The sequence below is a fragment of the Odocoileus virginianus genome, chromosome 5 (genome assembly GCF_023699985.2).
Source record: "Odocoileus virginianus isolate 20LAN1187 ecotype Illinois chromosome 5, Ovbor_1.2, whole genome shotgun sequence".
Classification (NCBI taxonomy): domain Eukaryota; kingdom Metazoa; phylum Chordata; class Mammalia; order Artiodactyla; family Cervidae; genus Odocoileus; species Odocoileus virginianus.
The window spans coordinates 45,068,413-45,080,448 of record NC_069678.1 but is presented as its reverse complement, the minus strand read 5'-3'; the positions used below and the strand labels follow the sequence as shown (position 1 = coordinate 45,080,448).

Here is a 12,036-nt window from a genome sequence, read left to right as displayed (position 1 = left end):
ATAAAACTTTAGTGTGATCACTAATAGATTTTAAATGATGCCATTAAAATTTTACTGACAGAATTGTTTTGTTTTTTGAACTAAGTGGTCATTAATGAAGGAAAACATTAAACTCCATTATTATTTTAACCTAATGGATTTAACAGTTTAAAAATAATGTTGGAAGTCCTGAATAACCTTAAATTTTTTTTTTCTTTTTAAATTTCTGCTTTTAAGTGAGTTAACTGTAGGTCCTTGTAAACTCTCCGTTAATATGTAGAGTTGGTTTTGAATTAGGCATAATTTGGTCCAACTTGTTATCTTGATGCAATTACATAGAACCTCTGATCAGAACTAGTTTCTTTTCATACCTATGTTTTCAAAAGTAAAGATGTCAAAGCCTCAGATGTTTCCTTACTAAAACAGAACAAGCATGCCAAGTTTATCTTCTGTTTGGATCTAATCAGCCATGCTCAAAAATCTCTCAAGCAAGAATGGCTGCTGGGTGGAAAGATGTCACAGTATTTGTTTCCCTATAAGATGTAGAGTGGGTGACTTGTAATTTTCTATTGTCCTAATTATATGTAATGGTCAGACTTTTGTTGATACTTTGAATTTTATTGTTTCAGAGTATGAATATATATAAGAAATGGCTTTTTCTAAATTATGTATCTGATATGATACCATATTTGATATATAGATTAAAACTCTATATTAAACTATCCTTCATTTCCTGTTAGATGATAGATGTTGAAATTGTACATAAACTGTATTATCAAATATTTCATTGAGAAGTAAGCCTAAAACACAGTCAGAGAGCAAAATCTAGGGTAAAACCCAAACTGCCAGTCGCATAGCCAACAATTTGAATAAGCTGGAATAAATGAAGAGATTCATTCTTCTTCCTACCCTGTGGATATTCTCAGTGATCCCCATTTTGTTGGTTTGGGATGGTTGTGTATTTTGTGTGTGTACATTGTGTGTGTGTGCACGTGCACATGTTCACATATGAATGTGATGTGTGTTTGAGATTAACATACTCATCTCTTTTCCATAGTGCCTACCACAGCTGTGACAATAACTTCTTCAGCTGAGATGTTCAAAACCACAGTATCAACCACAAGCACTACTTCACAGAAAGGCCCCATGAGCACAACTGTAGCTGGATCGCAGGAAGGAAGCAAGGGGACAAAAGCACCTCCAGCAGTTTCTACAACCAAAATTCCTCCTGTAACAAATATTTTTCCCCTGCCAGAGAGATTCTGCGAAGCATTAGACGCGAGGGGGATAAGGTGGCCTCAGACACAAAGGGGAATGATGGTTGAACGACCATGTCCCAAGGGAACGAGAGGTATTGCCTGTCAAATACTGATACTGTGTATACTATTAAAACTTTAAATCGGTTCTGAATTACACTGAAGTGATTTTATTTGAGAAAAGAGATATTTACAATAGCTAACTTAATTGTTATTTTGTTACTTTGGTAATATAGCACATGTAGACAACTTAAAGGTTTTGAAACTATAAAAGTCTTTTAAGACCAGGCTTTGAATTCCTGCTCCTTCTTCAAGTCCTAGGTCAAGCCTGAGGTTTAGGCCCATGGATTCTCTAGTGAGACTGCTTTACAGCTGCGTTTCTCATTAGAAAGTATCATTTTGGATAAGTCCCGAGAAAAAGGGCTTTTTGTTTGTTTGCTGTAAATGTCTAATATTTCTGTGCCGACTTTATATTTACTGTTTATATTCTGCTTTTTGTCAGTTATTGTCAACTACTTCCATTAGCGTTTATTCAAAATTTAACACACGGAATAGGATCATCATAGTGGATTTCCCGAATGCATGCAGGAAAAATGGTTTCAATTTCACTGTTGTTTTCTGCATCTGTTGTAGGAACTGCCTCATATCTCTGCGTGCTTTCCACTGGAACATGGAACCCTAAGGGCCCCGATCTTAGCAACTGTACCTCACACTGGGTAAATCAGCTGGCTCAGAAGGTTGGTTGGAAGCTTTTAATATGATACACATTGGTGATTAAGGGCTTTAACTTCTAACATAAATAATTTAGCTTTGTATGTTAAGACCAGCTTCGTTGCTCTTTGTTCTGTATCAAAGTAAAAAATTATGCATAGTTTGGTCTGTAAACTATTTATTCAAAGTTACATATGTTTTAGGGCTTGCTGTTTTCTATGTGAAGCTTTTTAATGAATACATACTTGCCTAATTTCATTCATATTTAGTTTGTTCTGTTTCTTTTGATGTTCGTAAGACAAATAGTGCACTGGCCTAATAAATCAAATATCATTAAGTTTGCAACTGAATCCACAGAATGCAAGCAGATGTTCATATCACAGCTGATTGTGACAGAATAAGTAAAAATGACTTTAAAGGCATTAGTAACTTTAATACAGTGCAATGTAGTGACATTTTAGTTTTACCACCTACCTTTCTGAAAGGTAAGCAGTAGATAATAACCCTCAGTGTTATACTGATTACATTCTGACTTCTGGATCATTGGAATAAATTAATAAGATTTTTTAAGCAACAGTTTAAAATGGTTGCAGTGAAATGAGAGAGTTGTCTCAAAAATTTTTTAAAGGACTTTTTTTTCTCTTTTGTTTCCTTTAAATGCCTGCCTAAGAATTTCTTTTTGAGGATCTAAGAACCTTTAATCATCTGAAATAAAGAGAAAGTTATTGGTCTCAGTTAGTTGCAGATTTTGACATATTTGTGAATATTTTTCTCACCACAACAAAGATCCTTGGGAAAAGAACAAGAAGCTACAAACAACAAGAAATCTTTACTGAGATAATATAAACTCTCATTTCAGATCAGAAGTGGAGAAAATGCTGCCAGCCTTGCCAATGAACTGGCTAAACATACCAAAGGTCCAGTGTTTGCTGGTGATGTGAGTTCTTCAGTGAGACTGATGGAGCAATTGGTGGACATTCTTGATGCACAGCTGCAGGAGCTGAAACCAAGTGAGAAGGATTCAGCAGGACGGAGTTATAACAAGGTATGTAGAAACTTCCTGTTATTTTCAATTAGATGTTTTGTATGTCTGCTCTGGATTCTTCAGCAGTTGACTGCCTGACTTTTGGTCCCCATGACATACAGATAGAAACAAAACTTCTAATTTGGTTCACATCTCAATAAATAATTGTAGTTGTGAAAGGAGCAACATGCCCTCACCTCGCTGCCCCCCAGATGATGCTAGTTACCTGAGGGAAATTTAGTTGGTAGTAAACTTCATCTACCTGGTTGCTGTCAGTACTCACTTTGGAAGGCATTATCTGCAATTGGAGATATTGTGTTAGACAACTCATACAGGCAACTCTTGTGATTATAACAAAATTCTGATGCATTTAGGAGTGTTAGATACTAAACAGTTGTTTTCAGTATTAGGTTTGGGGAGAAGGACAAGGTTTTTTTGGTAGAATTATAGTGTGTTAGTGCTACCAATTTTTCTTACCTTGACAAAAATTTGATAGTTATTTTAACCATATTATAAAGTGTTTATATGAAATTCATATGAATCTGAAATCTGTGGCTAAAATGGCTCTATAGGTTTTTTTCTTGCTTTTTATCACATATTTTGTCCCTAGTTTTATCAAGATACTTTGCATTACTTTATTTAGTAAAATAAAGTTAAAAGCTGTGAATACACAGTCTTGGCAGTCAGTGTAGACTCGTAGAAATCCAGAGGACTACAGTACATGATAAACCTGAGCTCAGGACCACCAATTTAGTTTTTGTAGGATTTCTTCTTCTTTCCCCATATGCAACAGATAAAAGTCTAACCTCTGATTTTCTTTTCTTTTACTAAAAAGCTCCAAAAACGAGAGAAGACATGCAGGGCTTACCTTAAGGTATCTCTCCTGTGCTGTCACCCTGCTTTCCCCTTCTTCAGCTTCCTGCTACGCGTTGCCATCTCGCTGCATGAACCAATGTATCTCAGTCTTTGATAGTTATATAATGTGCCCCATATCAGCTGTACAAATGTGTCTTTTCCCAGGTATATTACTCTCAGAATACGCAAATAGCTTGTTTTTATATTTTTTGCTGCTTTTGCATTCATCCAAACATACAGGAATTTAAACGAAATATCCTCTGAATTGGAAAGTAATCATAAAGTCTTGTTACCCCCTGTTGTCATCTCTGGATTAAAAACAACTTCAGTAAAACAGCTCTGATATATTCTTGGCAGTTTATCATATCAAAGACTGTATAGTCATAATGTATGTGCATGAAAAAGTCACTGCTTTCTTATCTCTGTGGTGTACTCTTAAATAAAATAGGTTTTGTTTTGAAAATTTTAGGTGTCATTACTAGAATCAGGTTGATATTGGGAGGGGTTACTAGAAATGAAATATAAGTAATGTGACCATACTGTACATATATATGTTTCTGTGAAGGATAATAGGAACAGAAAGCCACTGTTTGCCTCAGAATCTTTTTCTACTGAAGCCAATTTTCCTCGCTGGTATATGCAAGTAAAATAGGAAACATGGTGAGGCTAACCATAGAATTATGCCAAGCTAACTGTATGATAGATCAAAATAATAATACTACATTACATTTTGTTTTACTCTGTGAAGTTTAGAAGTTCCTTTTGTTGGATATAGTTACTTTCTAACTTTACTCATCTGGGGACCATATTCCTAGTCAATCAAACTTTGAAGAACTAGTTTATATACATATGAAAACAAAAGAAAAGAACTTTGTAGATTTTGTAGAATAGAGATTATTCAGAAGCTATGACTTCACCAATTTTGGTTGGCAAGATCTGGAGAAATAACAACATTTCACTAGCTAGTAATAGACATTGTTGGATCTGAGAACTTTGAAAGAAAAAGCAGTGGGAAAGTATTTTTTTAGGTAGTAATATTTTGAAAGTCTCTTATTAGCCTGTTTAATGGGGTCAAAGAAATACATGCTGAAATTTATAGAAATTGTCGTACTGAAATTTTCAGCTCACCTTTATGGTATTAGTTAATGTGTGAAATGTAATAATTGGTATGTTGCCCAGGATGTATATCTCATTGGGAGTAGATAGAACAGCTTTCTTTCTTTGGCAGGGAGACTACTTTAGGTATATGATTAGCGTAATGATCATTTTGATTCCACTAGAAAAATACAAATGATAATAAATAAGGAGTGATTCAAATTAATGAAAGCATGCCATCAGCGAGTTATGTATATAGCTAGTAAATTTCAGCATGACCTTAATTTCTGACCAGTGTTGTTTTCAGTATGTCTCAAAATGAGCTTCTCTGTTCAGATAAGACTAATAAAATACCTTAAATTACAAATTGGAAGCTGACTTACACTATGCAAATGAAACAAATTCCTGCTTTGTGACAAAGGATTCATTTGTAGCTTAGATTAGAGGCTCCAGTCTATATTTCTTAGTAACTAATGAATCTGGCCTCAGCAGACCACTTTCTGTTTCACTCCAGTTAATGGATGCAGCAGTATCAATGTGAGCATTTTGACTATTTTATCTCCCAGTAGAGAGAGAGAAAAGCCTTTGACTCCACTTGCAAGTATCTTCTACCTGCCAGGAAGGTTTTGGTGACTTACATGGCAGACAAAACAAGGATATTAAGATGGATTAAGCTAATTAATCTCACTCTGACAGTAGCCTCAAACAAATTTTCCACCTGCTCATTTCAATACAATACCTCAAACAGGCCGTTTTTGTAGTGTTTGTACAATGTATGTTCTTTTTTCTCAATGATTGCCAGTAGATCAGAGCAATTTATATTTGGGCTTAATGATGCACTATGACTAGGTACATGGGAGAAAGAGTAAATAAACTTAGTGATTTCAGCTATTAAGCCATAGTCAGTGTACAGCTACAGTAAGTATCAGTGCAAAAGCCAACTTTCAATTGCATAACTGACTGGATTACATTTTTATTTAATGTTGTTTTGCATGGTAATACACTAAACCTACATATATGAATATTTATAACATGTATATTTATAAAGATGCCTTTTCTCTTTTTATTAAATTATTAGTCTGGCTTTAAATATCTTGACTGTTTTCCTGATCCCCTTAAAAACAGATCATTGTTTACACATGATGGTATACTCTCTAGTGTTTTTAGCTAGCCAGGGAATTGGAAGAGTGGAAATGTTCACCAATAATTTGTAAACTGTGAAATCATCTTGGTTTTTCCTAGTGATAATAGTATACAATGTTATAAGGCACAATTTTGGATACTATTTTAGTTCAGGTTTCCAAAACCAACATGATTTTATTTTCTAGCAAATATATTAGGCTACCCTAGAGATACCAATGTTTTCTATTTAGAACATTTAAGTCTTGAGATTATATGTAGGAGTGACCATGCATGTATGTGTAATACCTCAGATTAAGAGCTGACACTGGTTTTCTTTCTTTTCAATGATTGAGATATGATTAGATAAACAGAAACGAGCTGTCTCTTTATATACTTAGTCTTTATAATTAAATAGTAGTCTACTAATCTTCAGTTAGTTCTATTTTGAAAGGGTCAGAATGAAGTTGGCCAGATACTGTGTTGTCCAGGTATTCTTCCATAAGAGGAAATCATCATATTTTTATCTTGATGTAATAAAGTATGTATAATATGATAAATATTACAAGATAGATAAATATTACAATTTCACTAGTCAGTGATTGAAAATCACCTTGGTACTAGAAGCAGTCAATACTAATGATGGTCTTCTAATGGATGCAGGCAATTGTTGATACAGTGGACAATCTTCTGAGACCTGAAGCTTTGGAATCATGGAAACACATGAATTCTTCTGAACAAGCACATACTGCAACGATGTTGCTGGATACATTGGAAGAAGGAGCGTTTGTCCTGGCTGACAATCTCGTAGAACCAACCAGGGTATCAATGCCCACAGAAAATATTGGTGAGTGAATCTATTGTTGAGTTTATTTTTTTTTTCCATTTATTTTTATTAGTTGGATGCTAATTACTTTACATCATTACAGTAGTTTTTGTCATACACTGAAATGAATTAGCCATGGATTTACATGTATTCCCCATCTCGGTCCCCCCTCCCACCTCCCTCTCCACCCGATCCCTCTGGGTCTTCCCAGTGCACCAGGCCCGAGAACTTGTCTCATGCACCCAACCTGGGCTGGTGATCTGTTTCACCCTAGATAATATACATGTTTCAATGCTGTTCTCTTGAAACATCCCACCCTCACTTTCTCCCAGAGTCCACAAGTCTGTTCTATACATCTGAGTCTCCTTTTCTGTTTTGCATATAGGGTTATCGTTACCATCTTTCTAAAGTCCATATATATGTGTTAGTATACTGTAATGGTCTTTATCTTTCTGGCTTACTTCGCTCTGTATAATGGGCTCCAGTTTCATCCATCTCATTAGAACTGATTCAAATGAGTTCTTTTTAATGGCTGAGTAATATTCCATGGTGTATATGTACCACAGCTTCCTCATCCATTCGTCTGCTGATGGGCATCTGGGTTGCTTCCATGTCCTGGCTATTATAAACAGTGCTGCGATGAACATTGGGGTGCGCGTGTCTCTTTCAGATCTGGTTTCCTCGGTGTGTATGCCCAGAAGTGGGATTGCTGGGTCATATGGCAGTTCTATTTCCAGCTTTTTAAGAAATCTCCACACTGTTTTCCATAGTGGCTGTACTAATTTGCATTCCCACCAACAGTGTAAGAGGGTTCCCTTTTCTCCACACCCTCTCCAGCATTTATTGCTTGTAGACTTTTGGATAGCAGCCATCCTGACGGGCATGTAATGGTACTTCATTGTGGTTTTGATTTGCATTTTTCTGATTATTGTTGAGTTTAATGTTTATTTAGAAGATAGATGTTTAAGAGAATTATGATTCCAGTGTGAATCTTTTCAGTTATTTCCAAGTGCTAAGCTTTTCTTTTGTCAAATTATGTTTGTCCTTTAATAAGAAATGTAACTGATCACATTCATAAAATTAATGCAAAAGCCAAAATCTATTCCATGTCTTATGAAAGTTGGTTTGATGTACTTTTTTCCAACTAAAAAATCATTAAAGGAAAGAAATGTTTAGAGTACTTAAATGCCAGAATATGGATTGCTTAAGTAGTGAAAATGCTTGCTATGGAACTAGGGCAAATGCTTTTCCATTTATATGATATGTTCCTAATGAATTTAAATTACTTTCTGGAATGTGTTCTCCCAGTCAAATATTTTAGGCACACAAATATGTGAGCCAAATGTTTATATTAAACACAACGGCTTTCAGGTGAAAATGTGGTCAGTGATGTACATCCCCCATAGAGCAGAATATTCATGCTTTATAGATTGCAAAATAGCTGCAGATAGTTTTGGAGGATCGTTTAGAATTTAAATGCTGGCAGTGAGAGGCAAGAATTCACTTTTGATGATATTTGAAAGAAGTACCGTTAAGTTCAGTGAAATTATACTAATAAATTAGTATAATTCTATACTTATTATACTATAATATATAATGTATATATACTAAATATATAATAGTATACTATAACTTGTCAGTCAGTATAGGTTTGACTGATTTAGAATTGTTATTCAGTGGGGGTGAGCTCAGATGAAGTTTATAGTATCCCTTAGTAAAGTAAAGAATGTGAAAAAAACCAAAAGGGAACACAGACTACTCTGTCACTGAAAGAATGTATTGGAGCAGCAGATATTGAATGAAGTTCTGCTATCTAGGATGCCATATCTTACTGTCTTATTGTGCCTACTGAAACATGGTACTTTATATTTAAAAATGCAGAAAAGCAAGTTGTATGGGAGAAGTAGACATAAATCTAATTATGATACCTGGATTTAGATACAAAATTTTAAATAACTGAGTTTTTAGAAAGAGGGTGTTATTAAAATCATATTTTTATTTTCTTAATGAGGTTTGAAGTGATAAATAACTTCATTTTAAGTCAAAATAATTTGACTTGCTTTGGGAGAGCAGTCACAAGGAAAGTGATAGTCTGCCATTGTTTAATAGAAATAGAAAATAAAAGTTCTCTTTTCTGTCTAGAGCTGTCGTTATTTCTGAGTTTAATTTATTTAGTAGTCTAATGAATTTTCTAAGATACACGTTAAATAATTCTCAGATGTTTTCAGGGATGTGCCTATAAGATAAAGGAGTGTAGACTTGATTATCTCAGAAGACAAATCATAAAAAGTATTTGAAGTGTTGTGTTGTGACCTCCATTTATTTTTTAAACCTTTTTGAAGACTATTTTAAAAGCAATGCCCCCCTCCCCAAAGAAAACCCCTAAAATTTCCCACTTTAAGCTCCTTCCAAGAGTGTGAGAAATTTTGATAGGCCAGGTTGACATTGTCTGTTCCCATCAGCTTCACATATGTAGAACACACATATTGTTATATGTTTGAGACATTTTTATCTCAGTTTGAGAATGGTCAGGAATTTTTTTCGCCTAATAGTTGTGTTTTTCGGAGTTCTACATGATTATCCTTTACACTGGTTTTTAATTGTTTTTTAATTAAAGAACATTATGCGTAGATTTCTCATAGTGTATATAGTACATATTTTACTGACTTCTGAAAAATAATGCCATGAGAGGGAATTTTGAGGGAAAATCAGTTCAGTTCAGTCGCACAGTCGTGTCTGACTCTTTGTGACCCCAGGAACTGCCGCACGCCAGGCCTCTCTGTCCATCATCAAGTCCCATAGTCTACCCAAACCCATGCCCACTGAGTCGGTGATGCCATCCAACCATCTCATCCTCTGTCGTCCCCTTCTCCTCCTGCCCTAAATCTTTCCCAGCATCAGGGTCTTTTCAAATGAGTCAGCTCTTTGCATCAGGTGGCCAAAGTATTGGAGTTTCAGCTTCAGCATCAGTCCTTCCATTGAACACCCAGGACTGATCTCCTTCAGGATGGACTGGTTGGATCTACTTGCAGTCCAATGGACTCTCAAGAGTCTTCTCCAACACCACAGTTGAAAATCATCAATTCTTTGGCGCTCAGCTTTCTTAATAGTCCAACTCTCACATCCATACATGACTACTGGAAAAACCATAGCCTTGACCAGATGGACATTTGTTGGCAAAGTAATGTCTCTGCTTTTTAATATGCTGTCTAGGTTGGTCTTAACTTTATTTCCAAGGAGTAAGCATCTTTTAATTTCATGGCTGCAATCATCATCTGCAGTTAATTTGGAGCCCCCCAAAGTAAGTCAGCCACTGTTTCCCCATCTGTTTGCCATGAAGTGATGGGACCAGATGCCATGATCTTAGTTTTCTGAAAGTTGAGCTTTAAGCCAACTTTTTCACTCTCCTCTTTCACTTTCATCCAGAGTCTCTTTAGTTCTTCTTTACTTTCTGCCATAAGAGTAGTGTCATCTGCATATCTGAGGTTATTGATATTTCTCCTGGTAATCTTGATTCCAGTTTGTGCTTCCTCCAGCCCAGCGTTTCTCATGAGATACTCTGCATATAAGTTAAATAAGCGGGGTGACACTATACAGCCTTAACGTACTCCTTTTCAGATTTGGAACCAGTCTGTTGTTCCATGTCCAGTTCTAACTTTTGCTTCCTGACCTGCATACAGGTTTCTCAAGAAGCAGGTCAGGTGGTCTGGAATTCCCATCTCTGTGAGAATTTTCCACAGTTTATTGTGATCCACCTAACAGCTTTGGCATAGTTAATAAAGCAGAAATGATGTTTTTCTGGAACACTCTTGTGTTTTCAATGATCCAGCGGATGTAGGCAATTTGATCTCTGGTTCCTCTGTCTTTTCTAAAACCAGGTTGAACATCTGGAAGTTCATGGTTCACGTATTGCTGAAGCCTGGCTTGGAGAATTTTGAGCATTACTTTACTAGTGTATGAGATGAGTGCAATTGTGTGGTAGTTTGAACATTCTTGGCATTTCCTTTCTTTGGGATTGGAATGAAAACTGACCTTTTCCAGTCCTGTGGCCACTGCTGAGTTTTCCAAATTTGCTGACATACTGAGTGCAGCATTTTCACAGCATCATTTTTTAGGATTTGACATAGCTCAACTGGAATTCTATCTCCTCCACTAGCTGTGTTCGTAGTGATGCTTTCTAAGGCCTACTTGACTTCACATTCTAGGATGTCTGGCTTTACGTGAGTGTGACTGATCACAGCATGGTGATTATCTGGGTCGTGAAGATCTTTTTTGTACAGTTCTTTTGTGTATTCTTGCCACCTCTTCTGCTTCTGTTAGGTCCGTACCATTTCTGTCCTTTATTGAGCCCATCTTTGCATGAAATGTTCCCTTGGTATCTCTGATTTTCTTGAAGAGATCTCTAGTCCTTCCCATTATTGTTTTCCTCTGTTTCTTTGCATTGATTGCTGAGGAAGGCTTTCTTATCTCTCCTTGCTATTCTTTGGAACTCTGCATTCAAGTGGGTATATCTTTCCTTTTTTCCTTTGCTTTTCACTTGTCTTTTTTTCACAGCTATTTGTAAGTTGTCCTCAGACAGCCATTTTGCTTTTTTGCATTTCTTTTTCTCGGGGATTGTCTTGATTCCTCTCTCCTGTACAGTGTCATGAACCTCTGTCCATAGTTCATCAGGCACTCTGTCTATCAGATCTAGTCCCTTAAATCTATTTCTCACTTCCACTGTATAGTCATAGGGGATTTCATTTAGGTGAAATTGATGCATGTATGTGTATGGTTATGACCCTTCACGACCTTTCTCTGTTCACCCAAAACCATCACAACATTGTTAATCAGCTATACTTCAATACAAAAAAATAAGGTCCTTATCTTAATGTATTTATGTATTGATTACCAAAGAATTAATGCTATGAAGATCATTTTACATATTCCAATATATTCCTATATCTTTTATTTCACAGTTTTGTGAAAAATATCATCCATAATTTAATGACATTCAAGATTCAATTTTTTCCTAGGACTTGTTCTCTTTTTAGACACGAGGACTAAAATATCCCATTATCCTTTTATGTCTTCATTCTATGTTCTTATCTAAATTTAGAGTATGGCTACAGTATCTTTGTTTATTAAGACAATTTGATTCTCCTCCTTAGTGGTTTCTCCTTGAATCCATA

General features: G+C 35.7%; 1 protein-coding gene across 35 annotated transcripts in view; it reads left to right on the top strand.

The window, feature by feature from the left end:
- The window catches only part of ADGRL2 (adhesion G protein-coupled receptor L2), a 662,542-nt gene that overhangs the window by 617,612 nt on the left and 32,894 nt on the right, over nt 1–12,036 (top strand). For 27 of the 35 annotated variants that reach the window (XM_070467841.1, XM_070467840.1, XM_070467843.1 and 24 more), the window contains 5 exons: nt 1,037–1,330; nt 1,869–1,972; nt 2,806–2,991; nt 3,806–3,844; nt 6,703–6,886. In XM_070467841.1, the coding sequence (XP_070323942.1) occupies nt 1,037–1,330; nt 1,869–1,972; nt 2,806–2,991; nt 3,806–3,844; nt 6,703–6,886 (807 nt within the window). The remainder of the gene's footprint in view (nt 1–1,036; nt 1,331–1,868; nt 1,973–2,805; nt 2,992–3,805; nt 3,845–6,702; nt 6,887–12,036) is intronic. The other 8 variants (XM_070467855.1, XM_020889265.2, XM_070467850.1 and 5 more) reach the window with 1 other exon arrangement.